A 26,298-nucleotide genomic window follows, 5' to 3' on the forward strand; every position below is an offset into this window, starting at 1 on the left:
CTCCGAACAGAGGTTGTAGTGACAGAAAGCACAAAAAGCAAGGGAGACTCACCTCTCGGGAGGCTGTGGAGCAGCCAACCAAGAAGGGAAGAAACTCACCCCTCTGCAGACACCCAGCTGTGGCCTCAGCCCTCTTTCCGGACACGTTAAGCCAATCAGTGGAAGATGACCCCTCACACCAAGACGAGCATTTACTTCAGTTGTTCACTTCCCATGCCACGGGGAAGACTCAAGGATAAACTAGTTCAGTGGAGAAAACAATCCCCTTTCCCTGCAAGCATTTACTATTGTCATTGCAGAGCTTGCAACTGCCACCAGGGAAAGCCAGGCCACCTCAGCCTACCCATCTCCACAGGCGCAGCACAAAGAAAAGGCCCTTCCTTGACCAGAAACCACTACCCAGACGTGTTTGGCAAGGGGCTGTGCTAGAGGGGCATCATTTCTACCCAAGCAACAGTTGCAACAAATTGATTGACAGCAGGATGATCTCAAGGGCCATCCTACTGCTACAGCAGCCTTTTCGCATAGGGTTTTACCTGTTCTCTTGTAAATTACGCCTAATCTGGAAAGCTTGTCAAACTCCCCATCACATCAGAGGAAGAGGTTAATGTGCTGCGTGGAAATAATCCAAGCACTTGGGGCTTGCAGCTGTTAGTGAAAACCTCGAGTTTTCTGTGACCAAGGACTTGTGGCGGCTATTGAAGGAATCAGTCTTCTCCACCTGGCTTACCTCAGGGAATCAGCTACAGCTGCAACACAACCTTGGCCTTTGCTTGAGAGAGATCACTAAGTCAAATCATGTGGCTTAACGAGGACTGTTGGGCTTTAGAAGAAAACCTCTACTGAAGTCTGTCTCATTCTTCAGCCATGCCAATTCAACACCAGATCCCCATCCTACTCTTATTAAAGACATCCCAATTCATGAGGCCACATAGGCAGTGACATGCTTTGCAGGCTGAATTTAGGACTACAGTCAAGGCATGCATTTATTGTAGCTGCAAATTCTAAGAAACAGACCAATTAAGCTGTAAAAAAATTTCATTCTCTTACTAACCAGACATGCCTCAGGCCTTACAACTAAGATGAAAAGTACTTTTCCTTCCAACATTATGTTCTTCTAATAGAATTGTTAGACAAATTCAGCAAATATTCAGTTGCTAAACATCTGAGGAAAGCTTACATTATTATTGGATGGAAAAATAAAAGAAAAAAAGCCCCAGGCCAAGCTTTTCTAGGACTAGAGAATTTTGGCACCAAACATGCAACCGTATAAAAGAGCTCACGTTGCAAGAAAGCACTTGACCTAAAACTCAGGCCGCTATAAAACAGCGTCCCATATAGGTACCCAATATGTGTACTCAGATGCCGAAAATCTGGGCTGTTCTTTAGTTGTGATCCAATACTTTCCCCTCTGCAGCGAAACAGGTCTGCAAGGGTGAGGGAACATGCTGCCAATATAACTATAAAGAAAGGATTTTTTTCAAGCATTGGCAGCCAGTGTTAACAGCAGCTCAGCTCCTGCAGCGGAGGGGCACTTGATGGTGCCAGACCCCAATGAGACTGCATAATACAGGAGAAGGGGAGAGCACTGCCAAAGCCTGACTGGCAATAACATTAATAAGGGCCAACGAGCCCTCGGAGTGCTTCCAAGCATTAAGCATTAGCTCTTGGAGACAGCAAGCTTCTATCAGATCCTAGACAAGGGGAGTTCAAGTGAAAAGCAGAGGTAGGCACAAAACTCAAGGAGTTTGGCAGCAGCTGAATCCTCTGATCAGAAACAGGCTATTATTATTACTGTCAGCTGATGGGCAGACTAAGGGGTAACAGCAAGACTCAGAAGGCAATTCCTGAAAGGGAGAAATACAGAGGGATTTTTTTTCCCCCTGTTGCATTCAAAAGCTGCTTACAGACATTCACTGAAGACTGCATCCTTCATGAACACCTTATCCCCATCACTAATTTTACTTGCTAGTGGTTTTCTGACAGCACAAAAAATACACCCTAGTTCCGAATGTCATGAGGCTTTCCATCCTCTCCTGCTCAGTTCAGAATATAATTGAAAGCACAACACAAGTTACAGTCTTCTGCTTTGTCCCTTTGCTATTTCTCTTGTATTTTAGGCACAGCAGCTCTAAAAGGATTCTTAATGCCTCTGCTCACAACAATAAGCCAAGCATTTTATTCCAGCGAATCCTTCAGCTGTAGGTTTGAAATAAGCATTGCTAGGAAAAATCTGCCATGAATCAGCACACATCCTAAACTAATCAATCCCTTTAAGTCTGGCTTGTGCTTTCATGAAAATAACAAGAAGCCTGGATAAAGGTTTTGGTTTTTTTTTTTCATTTTTAAATCTAAATTCACTTTAAGGTGTACAAATTATGATCGCATTTTTGTGACTTGTCTAACTCTTTCAGTGGACCAGTTGGATTTTTCAAGTTATGTGGGTGAAAATGGGGAGAAGCTATAAACTGCTTTTGCCCTTTCTGAGCAGAACTGCCATGTCACCCCAAGCCTGCCAGCAAATGAAATACTCAGAAATGGCATTAGAATCAGCCCATCTGTGAGGAGCACAAAGAAGCATCTGGGTGCACCAGGATGAGGCACAGGATCACACCAGGTCAGAAGCTGCTGATTAAACCCTAACTTCCTGTAAATTTGCAGCATCAGTGCTTGGCACAAGAGGTGGAAAACAGCAGGCCACCTTTCTGTCAGCCTCAATCCTGCAGCAATAGAAACAAGGAAATAATGAAGCTAGTAGAAATAAGGAAATAGAAACTAGTTTGTCAGATCACACTGAGTAGGAGAGGCAGCTTTCTAAAACCTCATTAGCAATAAATCAGGTCTCAAAGGAGATACTAATACTTCTAGAAGGAAGGGGGCCTGAAACATCACCTGAACAACAGCAACTCTGCAACCATGTTCTCCTGCAGAATAGAAAGTGCCCACCCTAGTAACTCCAGGAAAGAAAGGATCCCCTGGCCCTGCTCAGGAAGATAAAGACTTCCTGAGGGCTTCAAAGGAGAGGTTTTCCAAAGCATGTCAAAGATGACAGCTCAGTACCCAGTCAGAGAGGATTTAGTTCTTTCTCACCGACTCTCATAGTGCTACAAGCAAGTTACAAGAGAGAAATAGAAGAATACTCTGTTCTTTGTCTTAGCTGGAAAAGAAGAAAGTGGTGTTAAGTCAGGTACAAAAGAATCAAAAAGTTTAAAGAGTAACGAACTGCTCTATGCAGTCTTTCACCAGTTTCAAACTAAAATCCATTGGCTGACTAGTACAGCAGCATTCCAGATCAACTGTTTCTCCCTTCAGTGTGTTATCACCCAAGTTATTTCAGGACCAGCTAGCAGATGACCATCCATGGACTATAATCTAAACCAGTGCCCTTTTCTGGCAACACTATGTATGAACTGCAGAACAGTGATACAATCAACTTGCTTGCCACATTTGTCTTCTCCAAACCACCACCTTGCTTAATGAGGCCACTTAATCTCCAGGAATGCTCTTTGCCTCTACACCTCAGAGAGGGACAGCTCCACCATCTTCAAGGGGTAAGCGGGCATGAGCTTGTTGCCAATGTGAAAGAAGCAGCTGATGGAAAGAATAGATATGAGAGCAGACAAGGATCACAAAAGGGAATTCAGAGTTTTATTTCCAAAATAAGAGCAACGTAGTGTTGAAACAAAAATCAAGTTCAATTAGTTTTCCTCTGATTTGAATGGCTACAAAAATAGATTCTACCCAAATCCATAAAGCCAGTTAACAGTACCGTAACAAACCAACCCCAAAATTACTCATTCAGATACCACATACAGCAGTGACAGGAATCTAGCATATATTATTTAATGCTTTTTTTAAAAAGTAAATTTCTAAAATGTTTCCGTTAAAACTGAAATACCCATACGATTTTAAAAAATTGTACAAAAAATAATTTTAAACCAGTTGGAGGTAACAGTGTGCGTTTATTAAAATCCTGCACCAAGGCAGTAACATTTATAATTTAAAACCCAGCCCAGTAGAAAAGAGAAATGTGCAAACATTTAAAAGTTAGATGTATTCAGAGGCTTATGGTGCATCAGACCTGGCGATCCACTTCTGTCCTAATGCAAGGCGGGCTCCAAGAGGAGATGTCTCTAATGAGGCACTAAAAGGGGAGGCAGAGGCATGCATGCATATGCATGCAAGTTGCAGCTCATTAGCCTGCGATGCAGGGAGCAGTGGTGCCCTCTCCCCAGGGACGGTTTGCCCAATCAGTAGTGTTATGGCACTCAATCCAATGCCAGAAAGTCCTTGATGAATTCTGGTCAATCTGCTTTGGGATAAAAGAATGCAAAAGTCATTTTAGAAAACAGAAGTTGAAAGCTAATGAGTTGATATACTCAACAGATTATTGCTATGAGCTCTGGCTACCTCTCCAGCTTGCTTTATGGTAAGGTTAAGAGTCAGGCAGGAGCCTTCAAAGGATTTTTATCTCTTCCTTTAAAACTGATGCAGCATATTCACTCACGTCACACAAGGTGCTGAACAGTGCTAGTACATCACACAGCCAGCAGATTCTCACCCTGAAAATTCAGACCAGGGTTTTGCACTATCACAAACCATTTAAATAAACTGAATTTTATAAGCAAACTTCATTCTACTTTCTGCTTCCTTTGGCTGCTTCACTAGCCCTGAAATATTCTTAGCCTCACCTACCTCCTCCATTACTTAGTCCATGTCCTAATGGACTTCTTGCCAAATTTCTTTCTGCATAGCTCCTGCAATGACACAAGAAAAAGATTCATTATTGCAATACAGTATCATCCCATCCACTCCCAGCTGCTGACAGAAGACCAGGATTAGGTAGTGTCCAGAGGAAGTGCGCAGAGCAGAGCATGTCAGGCAGTCACTTATCCTTACACACCAGCAGTTACCAATCCCACCAAGCTTCCTGCATCCGTTGCCAACAGTAGTCCTTTGTCTACACTTCCGTAGCCCCTGTTACCTGAACATCAGTATTCTAGGGAGACAAGGTAAAGCCCCGCACCCATGGTGGTAGCTTAGCTCTACTGTATAGACAGAATGGGAGCAGAGATACTGAACACGTCCAAGTGACAGTGTCAAGCCAGGATTAAAACTCCAGAGTCCCATCCTCGACCAACTGAGCCCATGTGGCCTGCCCTTAGATCAGTATGGGTTGACACAAATAGAAACCTGTATGCGAATACTCAGAGTCCTGTTCCTTTGGGATGTGGGAATGTGATCTCTCCTGCTTTTCGGAGAGAAAGAGACAAAGCATTATTCATAAAAAACGTCAAGGGACAACACGTGATAGAGAACCTGCCTCTCTATTTCCCTTTGACAGTTTGTGGGACACATACATGACCAGATTTCATCACAAGGATCCTTGCCATCGTGTTGGGCATCCCCCTGCTTTCAACTAGAAATGCCCTCCCTTGCCAGCCCCACCCATTAGAAATAGAAGTTGGTTGATACTCACCCTCTGCCCCCCTCCAGAGTACTCTGAATCTCCTTCAGGACTTCTGGAAAGCAGAGGGTTAAAGCAGTGAGCCAAACCAGTGGAGATCTGCTTTCAGACAGCAGCCTAGCCACATTCCACCTCCCTGCTGACAGCCTTTAAAACATGCCTCCCACAACACAGAGGTCAGACCTTATAATATCATTGCCTCTTCAACAGTACCAAGTTTTGACTGAAGAGGCCGGCATAAAGGACTGAAGCAGTCGTTTGCCAGAGGAAATGTTGCCAGTCCCAGTGTACCAGAGCCCCAAAGGAACAGTCTGTTCCAGCTGTCATTTTACACAAGTCCTACTGGAAAGTAAAGATCCTTCTCTTATCACACCAGTGAATGCAGCTATGTGGAACAACCCCTGCCTGAGGGCATGACTATCTGTCCAACCTCTCACTTCTACTGATTCATGAAAACCCAGTATTTCTACCAGTCTTGTGTAGTTACAGCTCCCTTGGAACTGAGTGCTGGAACCCACAAAATTCCCAGCAGCTTTCTTCTTTTCCCACCCAGAAAGGCACCTGCCCTGTCAGTAGCAAGACTTCATCTCACTCACTTTCATCATTGAGTAAGGCATGTTCCATCAGCCTCCCAGACTTCCTTTCTAAAAAAGAGTAGGAAAACAGCTGTTACCTAACAATATTTTCCCCTTTTCATGAAATATGTACAGTTTTGGAAACCTACAATAGAACTGGATTTATTTTTTTTTCCCTGCTAAGTACCTTTTGACTTTACTGAATGCTTCACAACTAATCCTTAAAGCCTCTCATGTACTGAACTGTATTTTCCAGCAATACTAGTTTGGCTAACAGAAGATCTCATCTGTAATTTCAGACCTTATCTTCCCACAGCCTTTTCCTTCCAGCAGGAACTACGTTCTATCCTTTCAAGGCAATCTTGCCACATGCAACTTCTTTAGGGCCAGCAACTACTGTGTCCAGGCAGGTCACAATGTTTCCCTCATGTCCCTCCTTATTTTTCCTTTTCTTAGGCAGAAAATATGAACTGTAGGAAACACAGAAACTGTAGGAACAATAGGAAATATGTTTCGGGTTTGCATGTCACCATGCTACATTTAGTACAATTATTTCTTGCTTACCATCTTCTCCATAGTCACCCGAACTCCTTCCTGAACCCCTAAAAAAGGAAAGGAGGCAGAAAACAAGGGTGCAGAAGATTTATATATACTCTTGGCAGCTACAAGAAGCTCTAGTGCATGGGTTGGGGCAATCCCAAGCACAAATACAAGCTGTGCGGGTAATGGCTGGAGAGCAGCCCCGAGTAGAAGGACCTGGGTGTGCTGACTGACGAGAAGCTCAACATGAGCCAGAAGTGTGCAATCGCACAGAAGGCCAACCGTATCCTGGGCTGCATCAAAAGAAATGTGGCCAGCAGGTCAAAGGAGGTGATTCTGCCCCTCTACTCCACTCTCATGAGACCCCACCTGCAGTACTGCTTCCAGCTCCAGAGTCCCCAACAGAAGAAGGACGTGGACATGCTGGAGCGTGTCCAGAGGAGAGCCACGAGGATGATTTGAGGGCTGGAGCACCTCCCCTATGAGGAGAGGCTGAAAGAGTTGGGGCTGTTCAGCCTGGAGAAGAGAAGGCTCCGGGGAGATCTTATTGCGGCCTTCCAGTACCTTAAGGGGGCCTACAGGAGAGCTGGGGAAGGACTTTTTACTCGGGCACATAGCGATAGGACGAGGGGGAATGGCTTTAAACTAGAAGAGGGCAGGTTCAGATTGAACATTAGGAAGAAGTTTTTCACTTTAAGGGTGGTAAGGCACTGGAAGAGGTTGCCCAGAGAGGTTGTTAAGGCCCCATCCCTGATGGTGTTCAAGGCCAGGCTGGACATGGTCTTGGGCAACCTGGTCTAGTGGGAGGTGTCCCTGTCTACGGCAGGGGGGTTGGAACTCGATGATCTTCAAGGTCCTTTCCAACCTAAACCATTCTATGATTCTATGCTAACTAAATGATTTGTTGAGCAAGAACATAGGAAGGACTTCATCACATGCTGGTGATGTAGAAATCTGCAGGCATCAGAGAATATTTCTAAACTTTTAGAATAAAATTCCGACAGGATCTCCATGAGTGTCAGATCTACTGCTATTTGCTGATGTTCTGAGGAGGAACACTGGATTTCCTGTCACAGAGCAACGGTTCAGCCTCATCAGTAACACACAGCCCCTGAAGTATGCAAGAGTCAGGTGTCAGTCAGACACATCATTAGGGAACAAGTAAAGCAAGCCAGAACTTAAAGTTTATGAATTTAGCTTAGGGAAACCAATGCTTCACTACTTTGTCCCACCCACCAGCTGTACTGCAAATAGGAAAACCATCAGGGAGGTGGTTATATTTCCTCATGCCAATTTGTTGTTAACAAAGATTTCAAAGCATTTTGGTTTTGGTGGTTTTGGTGGTTTTGTGTTTGGTTTTCTTTTGTAAAGACAACATGCTCTATAAAATACAAAACTTTGCTGGAAACAGTTTGGAAAAGAAGACAGACTTCAAGAACTCGTAATACAGACTTGCTTGTATCAGATGCAACACAGGAACAGATCTCACTACTCGGACACAGTCAATGTGCAAGAGTTTTACAGACTTTACCTGGATTTTCTTGCAGTATTCTCCATGCCAGACTTCTTGTGCACGTGATTGTTGCTTGTAACTTCTGGCATGTCCACAATGCACCGGGGCTCCACTAACCATTTGGTCGAAAGGGAAAACCTCTCAAACTCCGACGGTGAGATCAGATAGAAACCTACAGACGATTGGGAATTTATAAGCAATTCTCAAGTCCAAGAACCAAGTTCCAGAACTGGAGGTGATCCAAAAAAAGAACAGATCTAAGCATCCTCTACATTTGGCAGAAAGGGTTTGCATTTCCTCCTATGTAAATGAGGATGAATTATAGAGGAAGATATTTTCCCAATTTCCTAAGGATTGGTTAGCCTAGAGACTGGACAATTTAAGATTATGCTGAGAGGTAATTGCATTGTCCTGTGCTGACAATTATGAAAAGCAGCACAGAAAAATGTAAAAACTGAGCTGCAAAGCAGTGATCCACCTTGAGCAGCCATAGGATGTTGGATCTCAGTTTTGCAATTTGAGTGTTGAGCCACAGGCACGTATAGGAGGCTCAATGCAGTGCCTGCTGCTTAGAGAGCCATTCTCTTGACTCCAGACAAGAAGAGGGTAGCCAGATGGAAGCTACCTACAGGGCACATCCAACCTGTTAGCTGAAAATCACTGTGTTCATGAACAATAACGGAATAACTCACTTCTGTTGCTACTAATTCACATGTGAGTACCTGTTGGCAACTGGTACTGGCCAAAAACATATAATGGACATATTTACATAATATTCACATGTACATACAGCCAGTTTTAAACACTAAGATCTATAATCCCTTTTGCATTGTCTCAAATACACAACAGACGTAGGTGATTTGAGAGAAGCACACCTTACCTTGGCCATATTTGGTGAAGACGCAGGATGCAATACCGCTCACATCTTCTTTGCGGATGCAAGGGTAGCGGATCTGTAACTTGAGGAAGGGCAGCGAGATGATCTGAATGTCTCCCAGGTTAGTCAGGACAGCCAGGTCATTTTCACTGTAATCGTCAGTCTTGCAGCTGCCAAAGTTTGCAACCGTCACCTTTCGTACCCTACAGCCTTCCAGGGCCGTCAGCTTGAGCTTCAGTTTGGAGCTAACCTTGGGTAATGTGAATACCTGTCAATAGAAACAAGACACTGACATCTCTTTCCTGCACAACAGCAGCAGCCGCACCCCAGGACATCTGCTGCTCCCTCCTTTAACAGTGTTTTCATTCACAGTGAATGCACACAGGTGTAATCTGAGTCAACCTGGCCCCCTGCTCATGGGACAAGAAGCAATCAGCCACAGTCAGTGTTAGAATCTGTTTCTGTTCTGACATCAAGCAGCTGTACCCTTTGGGCTGCAAACTGCATTTCTCCCTTTGTTCTTTCAAAACCCCTCCATATTTGGCTACGAATTATTACAGGAAGAGAACCGAGTATACACTAACTGTGTGCTCTTTGGCATTAAAAAGCCAGGGCCAACCTATAGCAAGCTACTTTAAGTCTTCTCTTCTATGCTGAACAGTTAGTGTGCAAAACAAGAGGGTTTTTAGTTGCTTCATAGAAATGCCTACCAATTCCTGTTTCTGTACTAACCACAGCAAAACCCCTTTCCCAAAAGAGGAAGCAGCCTTGCCAAAGAACATAATGTAATATAGGAATAAAATTTCTATGTTCAGCATGTGCATCACTATGCTGAATACCCCATTTGTCAGCACACACATGATTTATGGACTGCACCAAACAAATGCTGCCCCAGGGGTGTTATTCAGGTACAGCAGAATAAGCACTCCCAAGAGTTACCTTTCCACTGAGCACTGCTCAGTGCTTTAGCAGATTTTATGTGCAGTTCATATGCATCTCCTGAGTGGTACTTACCTTAAATTGCTCTTCAGAAACCACCAGCAGTTGATGGCTGCCTTGCATATCAGGACTCTTAGAAAGGTCATGTGCTACTTCTAGAGGTTCTGGGAGAGGAGTGCTGCGTCCATCCAAGACTAGTATACCCACAACAGGAGCCCTGTGCATCAGCTGAATCTCTTTGGCTAGACAAGAAAGATAGAGGAAAATAAAAAAACTAAAAACAGGAGCCTAGTCAGAGACCCTATGTTGGAACCTCACTCACATCCCCCCAAAGCTGGAGACCTATACAACATGGCTATAGAAACCCTGCCTAAAGATTTAGTAGTTAAAGGGTACTTGGACTGAACTGGTTCATGTTAAACAGTAACTTATTACATAAAGATAGCAAGCCCAGCTGTCAGAATAAGGTACATGCACTGAGGCTTGATGGTAAACCTCAATGACAGCTGATACAAATTTAAATTTCTGAAGTCAGTAGGAAATGAGGCTAAGGCATGTCAGGCAGTGCTGGAGCTCACTTACTCTTCAGTTCAGTTGCTGCAGTGAGCGTTGCTTAGCTCAGACACTGCTACATTTTGCTCCACTCTCACTGATAAACAGCAGTAATTGAGCTACCCTCCTCTTCTGTATGTAATTCTTTGTTATACGAGTCATAGCTCAGATCCATTAGGATCTTGCTTTCACAAGGCATACTTACCCTGCTCTGCCCTGACAGGTTCATCCATCCTCCTCTCTGCTGGAGGAACACGTAAACAGAAGGCGTAGACTGTACCTCCATTGGTGCCTGCCCACAAGGACGGGCAGTGGCGGGAGCCTGGAGCAACAAGAAGGCTCATGAGCAAGGCACCATCTGTGACATCCTTGGATAACTGCTTTCCACTAGCTATACACATTCTCTCTGTTTACATCCTAAATATCTTTATATTATGGCAAACTTGTGAGAGAAAATTATAGGTTCTTAAGCACTTCTTTTCCCAATGTGTCCATCAGCCGCCCTGATAAAGGACATGGCATGTGAGTAAAGGAAACAGAGTGCTGTTTCCATCAGACACCACAATAGTTGCATTCAGTTTTCATTTATTTATATCACATATGAGCAGAGTAAATTTGTGCATAATATCAGTTTGGGCTCTGATGCAGAACCAGCCACCATCCTCACCAAAATTAAAAGACTCTGCTGGAGCAGGGGTGAACTTTAGAAACAAGACAGGGAAAAGCTTATACAAAAAAAGTCAGATGTCATTCCAGCACATTTGAAAACCATACATAAAGGCTGCATCCAAAGATGAACTACTACTTGCCTTGGATTAGCCAGCAGCCAGAATGGCTAAATAACAATGCTGTATGACAACATATGCTCTTGTTCTATATTAATTTTTCAGCATAGCACAAAGTAGGACACAGGAGGTGCCAATTTTTCCTGGCAGTAAATCCTAATACATCCCTTGGCAGAAGGAGGAAAAACCCATTCGGAAGAAAGGAGAGATGCTTTTTCTACTCACTGTCTCTCAAGAAGGTATCAGCAAAATATAAGGTGCGCACAAAGCCAGTGAAAGAGTCTTCTGCAGACCGAGCTTCAATCTTCCGCTGGACAGGAGCCAGTTCCATCTCCTGCAATGCATCTTGGTCAAATTTGGCATTTGCTTCTTGCACCTTCAAAGACAAGCAGACATTTGGTCAGTCAGGCAAAGGCATAGGGGGGAGAGAGAGAGAGAGCGAGATAGAAAGAGCAGCAGCAACAGAAAGGGTAAGCACCATTATACTAGTGAATATTCTGCATCATATGTTTAACTACAGACAGTACATTTTCTCTATAAATGTGACTATTTTATCTAACATCAGAAGCTGCTATTTTTGCCCTTATACCAGTAGCTACTGATACCGTAGCAGGACTGCAGACCACCTCCTGCTCTAGGCAGTCTAATAAGGACTTTGTATGCTCCAAGCTATAGACAGGACCTCAAAAAGGTGGGCCCCTCACCTCTGAGGCATTTCCTCCTCCTCGTCGCTTCCTACTGGACACACGGCTTCTTCTGATCCGCCTGAATGACTGACGGAGGGACTTCTTCAAGGATTTAACCCGAGACAGTGGGCCTTCTAAGGCCAATTGGTCACTGGGATGCAGGGTACACCTGAAAGAGGAAGACAGTAGGCACATGGTCACTGTCTACTGGGTGGCAATCGCTCCCAAGAGTAGAACAGGGCACACACAAATGTTGGAACATGCTTATACATTCTTGAAGATCTCCAGGAATAGAGTCCAATGAGGCACAGCTTCTTGCTGCACTGACTGTTCTTAAGAAATCACTTATCACGACTTGTTTTGTTAGCAATTCCAGGCCACCTTCAGCAGAAAATTACCACAGACCTCCTGGAAAGAAGACACTTACTTGACAAAGACCAGTCGCTTCTGCTGGTGGTCAAAAAGCCCAAAACCATGACTGGTACCAAAGGCCACAAGCTTCCATTCAGAGTGAAGGGCCAATGAGGTGACCACAGCCGGTGGCTGACATTGGACAAGGACAAATGGCTGAAAACCAGCTTCAAATCGAACAGGTCCATCTCGAGTCTTTAGTTTCTCATGGCCTTTCCATCGATAGCCCTCTTGGTCCTGCAGGAGATCTGCTTCAGCATGGTCCACAACATGTTCTGCATCTTCATCATTCAGTTCCATCACCAGTACCTGAAAGGAAGAGGACACTTCGCTACAGTTTTTACAGTTCAAGCAGTCCTCCAAGCCACAGGCCGTCTCAGCAGCTGCAAAACTATAGCATCTCTCAGGGCTGATAAATGGTGTTAGATGAAGTCTAAAATACAGATTAGAGAAAGCAGAGAACTGTGAAACATTTCCAGCAACTAGATCAATTTACCACTATAGAAATTAGTATTTCAAACACATTAACACATCTCCAATTTGCACTGTGACAACCTGCACTAAAAGCAAGGTTTATGACGACTTTATATTTCAATACCTGTCCTGCTGTACCAGCTACAGCCAAGTATCCACTGTATTTACACAGGTAGATCTTCTGGATCCCAAGTCTAGGATCATCACTGTAAGGGTCGAAGGTACCAACCTAGAAGAGAGAGAATACATAGTGGCTGGTCTTTGCAGATGCATTAACTAGGACAAGAATCAAAACTCCTCAGGTTTTCAGAAAGCTTCCACAAGCAACAGCTATCTTACCTTGCGAAGTGGAGGCCATTCATCCTCACCCAGAGTGTTCATATTGTCATTGGGATCAGCATCTGTGAGAAACACTCTCACTGTGCTTAGCTTATAAAGGAGATGTAAGCAGACACCAGATGCATCCCAAAACCGCACAGTGCCATCTTCATGCCTGTATGGGGAAGGATTACGGAAACACACATCATACAGGAGAACAACAAATCACCCAGAGGAGAATGATAACACAGAGGGGGAAAAAACACAACCAAAGATTAAACCACACCATTTACAAAGCCCTGAGCTGTGGCATCTTAGAGCTTCAAGAGAAAGATTTTTGGGGGTTGGGGTTTTTTTGTGGAGTTTATTCTTGATTTATGTTGTTTTTTTAATCCAGTTTGTTCTCGATGATCTGACACCAGTGTACAATTTCAGACTACTCCAAAAAGCACTGAAAAGGAAAAAAGCTTAGCATATAGAAGACCAACTCATCTTGACAAAAATGCTATTACTGGGAAGGAGGGAAAGAAATCAAGCTTTAATCTTAGTTCTCCAGGTGAAAATTAGCAATATTCTTCCTACATAAGGGTAAGGACTTCTAACAACTTGCTGCATTAAGACTGAAGTCTGAAGAACAGCCCGCTGAAATTCTTAAAAGTGCTTTGAAAAGAAAATGGTACATTTTTATGTGATGAGACAGTCTCTTGCCAGCTACTTCCACCACTTAGCTTGATCTGTTCAGGCTGATCAAAGCAGACAGGAGTCCAAGCTAACCTCTTTTCTGAGATTCAGAACAGTGTAAGGTAGCGGGGGAAAAATGCTTCGAAACCTACCAGATTAAGCTCCGCTTCTACATTGCTTCCTTTGAACCAGTCTGGATTACTGCCTGCACTTCTACACCGATGTTTGTGGGGGGAATAGATAACCTATAAAGTTGGCTTATTTATCGTTCTGATGTGTTATCTGTGGACATCACGACCTGTTTGCTCAGAAGTAGTAGAATCAGTTAGCTTTACAAAGCTAGCAGCCTGGCTTTGAGTAGTTGTATTGCAAAGTTGCAGCCTTCTCCCTACAAGATGAGGAGACTTGAATCTCATGGGAAAGCCTCAGTTAGTTCAAAAGGAAGGACAAAAACCAGAAAGGGCTCCTTGATTGTTATCAGTTAAGTACATACCCTGTTAGAAGCAAGTCCCTCTGCGGAGGATCTGGAGCTATGTTGGTGCCACCATCAATCGGCCACGGCTACAAATACATTAAGGGAAGACTGTGACTTCCTAGGCAGTGACAGTGTGAAGACAATATGCAGTCAGCAGGAGAGCATGAACTTCAGTGCAAGTGGCAGTGAAACAGTCCATGCTGTTAGCTTTTGTTTGGATTAGATGTTCCTGTTCTGACACCAGCTGTGCTTTTTAGAAGATACTCTACACATTTCCTCAAAAAGCTGTGCCGAAAGCTTCATGCTTCTAAACAAGAAGTTTGTTACCACTGACAGCTGGGAACACTCAGACTTTCCTTCTAGCTTGTCAAAGCCTGAAAAAAATATCACATTTTAATCCCCCAGTGTGAGTAACTGCATTGGTGGTGCTCTGGGAAAAAGCCTTTCTCGACCCTATTAAGAGGCAGGACGACGTCTGCTGGGACTCATCCCTCCACATGCAGTCAAGCAGCACAGACCACCCACATTCTGAGCAGTCATGCTGTTCTTAAATGCATGGGAACGTATGTATATTTAAGCTGCCATACCATATTTGAGTAGTGAATGTTCTGCTTGCTCCCAGCACTGATAATCCTCTCCCACAGTTTCAGTGGGATGTTGGAGACGTGGTGCGAGCAGGTGATGGCTGAGCAATGGAGAGAAGCCAGGTATGGAGGATGGACTGCTGGCCAGCCTGCAGTTTTCAAGTCTATAACTACCAGCTCTTCTTCTGCCAGCACCACCATAGCAGAAGGGTCATCAAACTCTGCAGAAACAAGATTCATTGAGGTTGACAAAAATGACTATCCAAGGTTAATAGAAACAAGCTTCCTGTAAGGCTTATTTGAAAACTTATCACAGAGCTCTACACAAACATTTTCGTTGGCAAAACCTCTAAATGCTTCTGTGTTAACTGGGCCTATTGAGGCACTAATGTTAATAGATTTCAAGATACTAAGAGATCTACTGCAAATTCATGTTTCTTTACGCCACTCCTGGGACTGTCAGGGTGACTGTTTATAGATTCCACTGCAGAATAAAAAAATTCTGAACAACATACACGGCTAAATAACACAAGCTCATATTCACCGTTGTAACAGCCAGAACTCAAAAGACTTTACCTACAGCTAATTAACAACATGGGGTGGACAGACATACACCCCAGCAGTGACCCATTTAGTACTGTGTTAGAACCACAGTCCATCTAGGCTAAGCTGCTTAAACACAGTAATGCCTTGGGTTCTGCAGAATGCTTCTCTGCTTGAACTGACAAGTATTTACAATTCAGCTCTTTTCATTTTCCCTGCTTCTCATATGTTGTGACACATCCTCTGGACTTTCTTTTTTAAAGACTGTGTACAACATTTAATATTCATATTTATATTAGACAAGATTTCAAACAAAAGAAATCTGTTAATGTAACTTTACAGATGACACCTGACACAATCAATAATTTAAGATTTTTCAATATAACTAGAATTAAAGGGAAAATTTAGTCTACAAGGATATTATTGCAATAACGTTCATGAGACAGCCACAATAGCAACTGGTGGGTAAAACTAAAACCACGAATCAGTTCACACCAATAACACAGCTACAGAAATCTAAGTGAAAGCATAGCCGTAATGTGTGTGTGTGTGTGTGTGGGGGTGATAAACAGTGAGCCATAAGCAAACGAGCAGCTTTTCACTGACCTTCCCTGCTAACCTGTACATTTAATTCCCTTCTTTAGTTGTTTGATTACCTGGAATATACTTGCAAGAAGGCACATCTATAAGCAAGCACATACTAACGCTGTTCACTCAGCAAAATTAATTTCAAGTAATTAGTACTTGGCACCACTCTAGTTAGACACCCTAAGTTTCACCTCTGACTAGTCACTGCCATAACACACAACTAATCTGTTCAGTTTCTTCATGAAAAAAAAAAAGGGGTTACTTTGTAAAACTTTAGTTTTACTTTGTTTTTTTATGTGCCATCATTTGTAGTTGCCTACAGGACTTCTGAATAGAACAAATAATATCATACCAGTATTACATTATGCATGATCAGCCCTGCACTCTGACTGTTGCTGCCAACAATAACCAAATATACTCTGTTTTAACAATTTTTTCCCTGCAAAGGCACACATCTGAGCTCATTGTTTATGGCAAGAATCTATTTTAAGCTGCTGAAGTAACAAGCATACTAGAATTTGTCATGACTGCCACACACTCACCCACCTGCTAATTTAAAAAAAAAAAAAAAAAAAAAAAAACAGGAAGGGCTAGCCTTTTAAAAATTGTTTCCACAGCATATTCAGGGTAGTGGAAAGTCACCAGCTACCACCATGCTGCAATGCATAAGCTTTGTGCTTATTAAATTAAGTGGCTTTGGTATACAATTAATACCTTCGTATTGCCATTGCAGGGAAGACTGCTTAAGGGCAAACAAGGCAAGCTACGTAGATACACTAAGCTTAGGCAATCAGCCACAAGGAAGCTTGTCAACCACAGAAACCTCATTTTATTGTAAAAAAACTTCCTCATCTAAGTGCAACAGCTTCAGCTTCCTGTAGCAGCTCCTGTCTGCACCCACTAGAAGTCATGTTAACTAGTTAATTCAATCTTTGGGAGGTATAAATATAAAGCCTGTTAAGTTCAGTTACTTCATCGTAAAGGACTTCTAATCATATCCAGGAATTGAAATTTAAGTAGTTAATCTCTTACCTAAAGATGAAAGAAATCTGAGGTTTTTAAGACTTTTGTTCCATCATCTAGAATCTCAGCTCTGACAACTTCGTAGAAAGTAAGAGAGTCTAGTTTCTTTAATGATAAAAGCTAAACAGTATCTCAAGTTTAATGGTATTGTTAAGCTTGAAGGTTCTGCACATTTGGAAGATGCTTATAAAAGGCAGTGTTGTGTAGGGAAAATCTATAATAACAAACATATACAGGCACTTCATCTTGGTGACATTCTGCCTATTTCTTTACTGATTTTTCAGTGACTTGAGAGGGTCTGTTAAGGTCTGGGGAGAGAGGCGGGGAGGAATCCAAAAGCTGTTTCTTTATGCCTGCTTTCCCAAGATGGTCTTCCCCTGGATCTGTGCTCTGCTTTGTACAATAGGCCAGAGGGAGCCAACCTGCATCTACATATTTGAATGCCCATGCCTGCACAGTGTGTAGCTGGGAGCTGTCACCACCACCCCTGGCAGTACGCAAGACAAATAGGTTTAGAAACTAGTCTACTAGGCAAACCTGAAATTAGAAAGCCTGAGAAGATTTGCGTACAAGCTCCTAAAAAGCATGTAGGCTTCTGTGAGTTTTGTGTGATGCAACTTCCATTACTGCACATTTGTTGACCTTGAAATAGCATTTTATACCAGAAGCAAGAACTACACCAGCATTAGACAAAGAGTTCTTGGGGAAAATCCTTTACAATTCCATGAAAGGAAAGAATATCACAGCTACTGTGGAAGTAAAGGCAACAAAGCTCTTCAACAGAAGCAAGAATCTGACAAGCAAGCTGTGGAATGAGTACTATTCAGTTTTAAAACTTTTTATGTTCATGTTTACCAGCAGTAAGTAAATTAAGTTCTCTATATACTGATCCTTGGTTCTATGTCACCCTTTGCTGATTTATTACCCAGAGCCCTAGTCATAAATCCAGGTAGTAATTAAAAGAAACAGTGTCTCAGTGGGAGTAAATTCTGGTTTTAATTATTGACTCCTTTGAAGTGCTATTTCCAAACAGCAATATTCAGATCCTCATTTCATGACCCGGTTATGTCCAGCTTACACAGACGTGAGCCTTTCATGATTTTTTCTCATTAACAGAGTAGCTTATTTTTTTTGAGGAACGTATGGCATTTGTAACCAGCCCATTCTTTATACCAGCATACTTGACTTTTAAATGACAGATCTCTTTTATGGTTGGACTCAACCTTAAGGGTCTTTTCCAACCTAAATGATTCTATAATTCTCTGTTAAAGTCTCAGAAAAACCCCAAACAACTGACCTCCTTATCACATTTCATATGTTATTTATACCAGGCAGATTTCCACATGCGTACACAGCTATCCTAATTCCTCAGTAATGCCCTTTCATCACATACCTGCAGTAGGCTCTGAACTGAAGATTATAAAGAAGTCTATCACCCGTGATGTGAAGTCAAAGGCTGTTTGCTGACTGCCATGGACAACAGAGATACTGTGCCGGTCACCATAGCTAGCCCGGGGCATCCCTCCTTGGAATATAATGTAAGGAAGCCTTAAGAGAAAGACAGAATTAGAGTGGTGTATGCTGAAGTGAAGAGTAAGCAAAATTTCAAAGACATGAGGCAAATCAAACTTCGACAAAAAATTCTTATAATGTTACTCTAAAGGGCTCTTACAGTATTGCACACTGCACCCTTTAAATGCCTTTAAACAGGTGAGTGAAGGGCTACACCACAAACTTACCCATTTTTTGTTGTCTGCCAATAGATCTTGGAGATGGCCTTGCAAGGAAAAGGACCTAAGAGAACAGAGTCATTTGCCATAATTTAAGAAGTGCATCTTTGCATTAAGAAGTTCTTTATTCTGCTTCACCTAGGTCATCTCAGCCTCCAAGTCAAGGGGAGCCACCTGAGTTAGTAGGCACCACCACCACCTCCCCAGACCAAGCCCCATCAGACAACAAGTCCTCTGGGACACACTGACCACAGTACTCCTCAGCAAAACAAGGCCTAGTTTTGAACCATGTTGCTGACGGCTAACAGGGAGTGGAAGTGCTATTGTAGAAGTTGATTAATTAGAAAGGATTGTTAAAAACACAGGCATTCCTGAAACTAATGTAAAGGTGATAGAGCTTTAGAAGCTTCCATATGCTTAAAAGATGAGGTCATCCCCATTTGATTGGTTTGAGAGGCATCATTTCATCACTGCTCAGGTTGACAAAAAGTACATTTAGCTCACTAGTAATTACAGAAGATCCAAGCAACTCCTGCTGAAGAGGACACTTGAACTAAAACAAAGAGCTGAATCACCAACACCTTTCTTCATAAGGGACACTACTTTCTTCGACTCATTTACTCTCCATGTTCAGGACAGACCTCAACATTGTAAAGGCATTTAAAATCCAAGAAAAAAAAAAAAGGGTTTGAAATCCCTTAGTCTAGGCTCATGACCCATTCAAAAGGCCACTCTGCATTTTGCCATTAGAATTAAACACTGGGGAGAACGCAACTTAGATGTCCCAGACAAGTTCAAAATGAGTTTGCATTTAGATTAATATGCAACCATTAAACCTCACTTACTGACCATAAGGCACAAGGTTTTCCAGAGGCTCAGGCTGCCTGTTGTCACTGGATACTGGCCACTGGGTGTAACTTCCATCATAGTGACAACTAATGAATTTACTGCCATCCCTCTGCCAGTAGAGGTTCTCCAGTTGCTGAAGAGAAAGACATACAATGACTGCTCTCCAGAGAGCTGTTAACCCCCCAAAAAAACAATGTGTTCTTACTAAAAGAGAAGCTTTGTCAGGCTCTCCCTGCACCTACTTGTCTTCAGAGTGCCCTGAGAGGAGAGAGCCCTTCCTCCCCTGGGGAACTGACTTTGGATTGAATTAATACCTGGCTGCCCAGGAAATGGTGTGTCGCTTTGTTATTCTGCAGGTCCCAGAGGACAATCAAACCCCTGCTGTATCCAATCAGGATCTGGTCAGGGTTCTTAGGATGTTCCCGAAGGGCTTCCACCAATTCACATGATCGCCTGTTACAATAATCTTCTGGTACCCTACAGAAGCAGAAGAGAAAACCAAGAAAAGTTTATTCCAGGTACAACCTAACATGACTGTAATAACAGTTTAAGGCATAAGAATGAGAAATTAAGCAACAAAAAGTTCAAGCAGATGGAATAAGTATGATATTTCCACAAATCCTTCAAGCAGCAGAAAAATCTTATGTAAGACATCACACCAGGACTGCCACATGAACATGCATCCGGTCCCATTTTCTTCAGGGAAAACCCAAGGTTTACAATGAATTCCAGGACTGGATCCCAGGAGTGTAAAGACAGTCTGAATCACCCGCCCTGTTCTCTTGTGACCCTTACAGAATAAAAGTAACATGGAAACATCAGTAGGAAGCAACAACTACATGAAGTTGGACAGTTTTCAGCAGCACTTGAATCTCCAGAGTAACAAAATCATCATTTGGACAAAGCAGCAGCAGTATTTCTGCCAACAGTCAAAAAAAAAAAAAATGGCTAATTACAGCTAAGCATAACAATTTTTGCAAAGGTAAACACAAGGGACAGAGCACAAGCTTTGCAGATTTACTCCGTGTCTCCTGTATAGTTCTGCCTACATGCCTCCACGGTGACACTACTGGGTTGACCAGGACAGAAACCATTACTTAGCACACACCAGTATCAAAAGTTACTTTCACAGGAGTCACACAGATTTGGACAATGCTTAACACAACAGTGAGGCCCCAGTACATAATCTAGGGTGACATTTTAACAAAGGATATGTCTGCTAATGGGATTCCACCTCTACACAGCAGTGCCTGTTTGCTCACTCACCGCTGCAGCACAGCCTCAGAGGTTATGGTCCTGTCCTCTAGAACTCTGAATGATGGAAGCTCCACTACAAAGATGTTGCCACTCTCCGTGCCAAGATACAGGACTTCCCGTGAGGAATGGGAAAGGACAGCTGTTACCTGCGTGGCACTTGGTGGAGACCTGGGGATGCAAAGAGACTTGTTAACTGCATGCAAGAGACTATCATTACTGAACCTGAGAGAACTAACAACTCAACAGGGATATTTACAGCGTCATTTGTTTTATAGGCACAATTTTGGAGCCAGGCATGATTTTTTTGAAGGAGGAAAACACTAGCTTTAAGATAAATTATGTCAAAAGACTTTTGACAAGTGCATGGACAAAGACCCAGATGCTTTTTTACAGAAGCCTCTCTTATTAAGTCTCCCCAAAGGAGCTAAAAATAGCTCACCCCAAACTGGCAAGATCAAGTGAAACTAAAACCACAGCAGTATTTTAAACTCTGATTTAAGGGATGCTTAGATTTACTTAACCTTAAAATTTACAGCTCCTGTACACACAGAAGTGGATGCACAATATTAAAAAAGGATGTCATCCTTTACATTGGTACAACACTCTTAAAATGTGGCCTCCTGGGCCCTAGCCAACACCCATTTGGTTTCCATGGATGCCCCTCTAATGGATTCACGAGAGAGAGTCTGTAAGAGCCAGACAAGCTCTAGCTAGAACAATAGCAGAATTTTCTTACTTGCTTATCCCCAAACTAGCTCAAAAACACCCTTGCTGATTACCCAGGTGGCCCTTTCAACGTGAAGCGGTGCTCCTCCCGCAGCTCAGATGCTCCACTGTGCTGCTTCAGGGTCCAGAGATGCAAGCTGTTATCATCTAGCAATGTCACCAGCTGGCACTGAAAAACCACAAAATATGTTTTTTTCAGAATCACAATAATAAATATAACACCATAAATCTAGCAACGAAGATGCTGCTCTTCATAATTCTCTGCTAAAAATGGACTGAGGGGCCAGCCGCAGTTCTTTATAGCAGTGGGTATATACTGCAGCAAAGCTGTTAGCTAACAGCGAGGGATTTGAGGGCTGGGGGGAGACAAGAAGTAGCCTAAAGGCTGAAAGCCCTCTTATATAGGACAAAGGCACAGGTCATCACTGAGGGGGATGACAAGGATTTAGGCTTTTGAAAACGATCATACTGTAAAGCTCAGCCAGGCAGCTGCAGGCTGTTAGCTCACCACCTTCTCGATCAGCATGGTTTGCTGAAACACACCCCAGCTTTGGGTGGGGCTGATACAGTCTACTACACCACACTCCTTGCATTCTTCATGTCCAACCTCATTCTGGAGGGTTGTGTCAGAGTCCTTTTATGAGCCCTGCCCTGCTGGCTCTATGTTCAAATTGAAGCATTTTACCTGCTGAAGCCACACCTGGTGCAACACTCCCCACGGGAGTTTCAGCTTATACCATTAGTTAAGCAAACAGACACCCAAAACTGCCTCAAGAATTAAATCCCTCTCATAAAGAGGCCACTCATGCTGTACTGGGGGCATCAAGCAACAAAGTATGTGGCCAAGACACCAGTCTACTAGTCAAGGGAAGGGAAAGTGGCTAGACAGCCACCAGACATTTGGAAAATTCTGCCTTCCTATTTTCAGTTTGTGGCAATAACTGTTCAGCAATCCCCAGGAGCAAGATTCAATACCCCAAAACACAAAGGCAACAAGCTTAACAGCAGGCGAGGTTAGCAGTACTGTTTTGAACTCCTGAAAATAATTAAATCAGTTCAGCAGCAGCTACTGTTCTATCTGTTCTGCAGAAAAAAGACCACCCAGTCCTACTGAAAGAATAGGGGCTGCGAAAGAAAAAGGAAGTTCTCTCATCTTCAGCAGACTGCCTGAACTATTCTGGCCTTATTGCCATTCCCAATATGTTACTTGAGATAAATGACTAACAGTTACGGACAATAAAGCTACTCTAAAGCTTTACCGAGCATCTCCACAGCAACAAGTGCTGCTGAGAGCACAAAATACACTGGGATAAGCATTCGCGACCAAGCAGCATTTGAATATACTTGGTAATAGGAGCCCAGTTGTCTGAAACAAACTCAACACCTGTTTAAGAGAGGTCTACATAAGTCGCAGAGGGACTGAAAATACACTTACCTGATCAGGTATAAAGTGAATCTGCATTACAGTATTGTTTTCTTCGTGTAAACCCATGAACTCCACCCCAGGAGCACCATATCTGAAGAGTTTGTTGAGGATCTACAATATTTAAGATGACCCACGGCTACAATTAATTGGTAAGAAGCTTGCTAGCAAGCAAGATGAAAAGAGATTAGTTTGAAACCATGTTTTACTGTTAGTGATCTGGACTGAAAAGAACCAATGCAAATCTACTTGGATTTTATATGTTTGTGGCAGGTTACACACACTACAAGAGAACATGGAAGTTCACTTCATCCTTTGAGCATATGCAGAAGAGGTGCCTGGACCCTGTTTTTTCTCAGAGATGTTTAGTGGTTTCCCAGACACTACAACCCTGCTTAACTAATTTGTAACCAAGAGACAGATGGCTACCGCCTGTATGTGGAGTCCAGCCTCTGAACACAAACACCACCAGGAATGAATGATTAAGCAGGCAGAGTGCGCACCAACTTTTCCTTTCCAGGCTGAGTGATATGCCTGTTTTACAGCTTGCCTAACTGGTACTGTACCATGGGAATCACCTCAGTGCCTCCCCTATACACAAAAATCGGACTGGACATCATTATCAGAAAAAAGTCACCACCATCAATGTTTAGGTCTTTAGTGCCCGGGTGGTCAAAAACTCAGGAAGCTGACAGTATTTCTGACTTCAGTTTTAACGTTCAAATAGAATTGCTTTAAAAAAAAAAAAAAAAAAAAAAAAAGAGGAACCCTGCCCCAAATATTTAAACAACCCTGGAATTTACAACATGAAGGATTGCTAAACTTAGGCCATATCTAGTCTGACCTTCTGCATAGCAAGAGCAAAGAGTCTTGTCTAGTATCTGCATCAGCTCAGCTTCTGTTTCAGCTACAGGTCAGCTCTTAGCAAGATAATCCCCCTCTGATCAGATGGAAATCACTTCAAACCTAGGCAAACTGTTCCAATGTTCAGTAACCCTTGCTCGCAAATTTATACCTAGTCTAACTTTTTACAATGTCTTCAAAGTTGCACACTGTGATGCAGTCAGAGAAATCTAGCCAAAGTTGTTCAAAAGAATACAGTTTGATAGCTCCCGATCGTGTCCCAATGGCCATAAGGCGGAGAAATGGGCTATAGCCCAGTGCACTGGGTTGATGAGGAAATCCATGTTCCACAGTCTGGTAAAGAGAAAGAAAAATCATGATCAACAGCATGTTTCATGGCCATTGTTGTATACAGATAAAAACCAGAAGTCAAATATGGCATGGCAGTTGGAAATACAGCACTTAATGGCAGCTTTTTCTGTTGAAAAGTGTTCAAACACAGGTTAGATTTGCTGAACAACAGCCTAAGGATGAATCTATTCCAAGAACCCCTGGCTCTGCAGAAGTGTAACAGAAATGAAAGAAATATTCTGAAAACAGTAACCCAAGCAGCTCTTTATGTTAAGATTATAAATAACTCTGCATAAGCACAGCCTGCTCAGTCACCACAATACACTCCATCACTCCACATCAACTTTACTTCTGTAAACCAACCGCTCAGCACAATTTCAAAGTCTGACACAAATACTATGTATTGTAAGGTCAGCTTTATCTACCACATTCCACACAGGTCAGCCTTCCTGACCTCCTCTTGTTGATCGACATCAAGAACTGGTGCACAGCTGTGAAAAACTATTGAGTGAACATCAGTGCTCATCAAGAAAACTAAACAGATTTCCTATGAGGCAGTCAGGGAAACTAATGTAACTGAAATCCATTTTCCGGAGGTAGCGCAAGGAACACTGGAATTTAACAAGAGCAGGAGCCTGCCAGGCCACCTCAGACTAATTCAAAGCCATTTGGTAACAAAAAGATGTCGTCACTATCATAGAAAGCAGTATATTGCTTGGCCTTAGTGGCTTCCCTAAAGTACAATTTACACTGCACCAAGAGGAAGATTTGGAGCATGTTGTACACACCACTCTTAGCATAGGCAATGCATTTACCCACTAGGGGATAATATTACAGGATGCAACCAAGCTGCTTGTAAAATAGCTCAGTCAAGTTTTTAGAAGTGCTAATGTTCGGCTATTATCACTGTTTAGATAAAACAAGTATGCATGAGTGTTCAACAACATATAGCCATGTAAAGAGGGATTTGTGTGCCCAAAGATTAATAGGGCTATTTCCTGGAAAACATTGTTATCCTTACAGTCCCAGCTTCTGGAAAATATATTTTTCTAAGGCAAGCTGGTTGACTACAGAATAGGAATTTGTAACACAACAGCCTGAGGACCACTCACACACACACACACAAAAAAAAAAAAGTAGAATAAGCTGACAACCTTCCATCTACAGAAGTAAGCACTTCCACCTCACTCCCATCCTCATTTCCATCAGGTCTTTGAGACAGAGCTACCACATCACATGGCTTTATGGCTTATTCAACCTAAAAGTAACACCTGGACCTTATTTCCTGCATATTGATTTCCCAACTTAATCCCTTGCAGGAGAATCAAATAACACCAGTTTCAATTCTGTGGTCATGCCATTAGCCTGAGGTGCTCCCAGCTGCTACAAAGTAGTTTAATGCCCTTTTACTGGTCCTGCTCAAAAACAGACATAGGAGGGTATGGCTGACTCCACATTTTGCCAGATTGCTCCAGTTTTAGCCATTTGCTCACAATTCATAAATTGTAAAAATAGACCTCCTTCCTCTAAATCATGTTACCCCAGTCTGAGGTCCTATTAGGAGAAGATGAGCCATTTTAGAATGTGTAAAATTGGAAATATTGAAGCATTTCCCAGTTTTCTGCTTGCCAACTCATAAGACTGGGCAAAGGAGTAGTTACTAATTTTTAACCTTTTATATGTAGTAAATCAAGATTAGTGCTACTGCCTCCAAGACAGTTTATTTCCCTTTATAACTTAATCTCCAGCCTTACTTATTTATAGTCTAAGAAGGTAATTTAAGTGTTAAGTCTGTATTATGAAAAACAAATTTGGAGAAGTCAATCTTTTTAATGTCATCCTTGAAGTTGTTGCTAACCAATCTTTGCTTAGCTACACATATAAAACTTCCTAGAGGAGACTGTATGAAATTAGGAACTTATCTGTGGATTCAGAATTAAAATAGGGTGGTTTTCTAATCCAGCACAGGCTAAAAGAAATTTCTCTGTACCATCGTAGCTACTGAGACAACACAGAAAAGCTTCTTAGTTGTCAAAGCTGTGAGAGTATGAAGCTATGGTACACAATTCTGGGAAGAAGATTCAAGGT

General features: G+C 42.6%; 1 protein-coding gene across 1 annotated transcript in view; it reads right to left on the bottom strand.

Annotated features, from left to right (window-relative positions):
* Positions 1–3,942: 3,942 nt before the first annotated feature.
* LLGL2 (LLGL scribble cell polarity complex component 2) overlaps positions 3,943–26,298 on the bottom strand; it is a 34,070-nt gene continuing 11,714 nt past the window's right edge. Inside the window, exons 3-26 of the mRNA XM_082492368.1 lie at positions 24,116–24,213; positions 23,029–23,110; positions 21,647–21,762; positions 20,877–21,035; positions 19,925–20,087; positions 19,611–19,743; positions 18,771–18,825; positions 18,425–18,579; positions 14,881–15,098; positions 14,312–14,379; positions 13,159–13,312; positions 12,944–13,048; positions 12,362–12,654; positions 11,953–12,103; positions 11,474–11,624; positions 10,669–10,785; positions 9,987–10,153; positions 8,976–9,240; positions 8,114–8,267; positions 6,607–6,644; positions 6,064–6,111; positions 5,480–5,522; positions 4,696–4,757; positions 3,943–4,312 (exon numbers count right to left, since the gene is read on the bottom strand). Coding sequence (XP_082348494.1) covers positions 4,305–4,312; positions 4,696–4,757; positions 5,480–5,522; positions 6,064–6,111; positions 6,607–6,644; positions 8,114–8,267; positions 8,976–9,240; positions 9,987–10,153; positions 10,669–10,785; positions 11,474–11,624; positions 11,953–12,103; positions 12,362–12,654; positions 12,944–13,048; positions 13,159–13,312; positions 14,312–14,379; positions 14,881–15,098; positions 18,425–18,579; positions 18,771–18,825; positions 19,611–19,743; positions 19,925–20,087; positions 20,877–21,035; positions 21,647–21,762; positions 23,029–23,110; positions 24,116–24,213 — 3,003 coding nt within the window. The 3' untranslated portion in view covers positions 3,943–4,304. The remainder of the gene's footprint in view (positions 4,313–4,695; positions 4,758–5,479; positions 5,523–6,063; positions 6,112–6,606; positions 6,645–8,113; positions 8,268–8,975; positions 9,241–9,986; positions 10,154–10,668; positions 10,786–11,473; positions 11,625–11,952; positions 12,104–12,361; positions 12,655–12,943; positions 13,049–13,158; positions 13,313–14,311; positions 14,380–14,880; positions 15,099–18,424; positions 18,580–18,770; positions 18,826–19,610; positions 19,744–19,924; positions 20,088–20,876; positions 21,036–21,646; positions 21,763–23,028; positions 23,111–24,115; positions 24,214–26,298) is intronic.

Source organism: Vanellus vanellus (genome assembly GCF_965231255.1).
Source record: "Vanellus vanellus genome assembly, chromosome: 17".
Lineage (NCBI taxonomy): Eukaryota > Metazoa > Chordata > Aves > Charadriiformes > Charadriidae > Vanellus > Vanellus vanellus.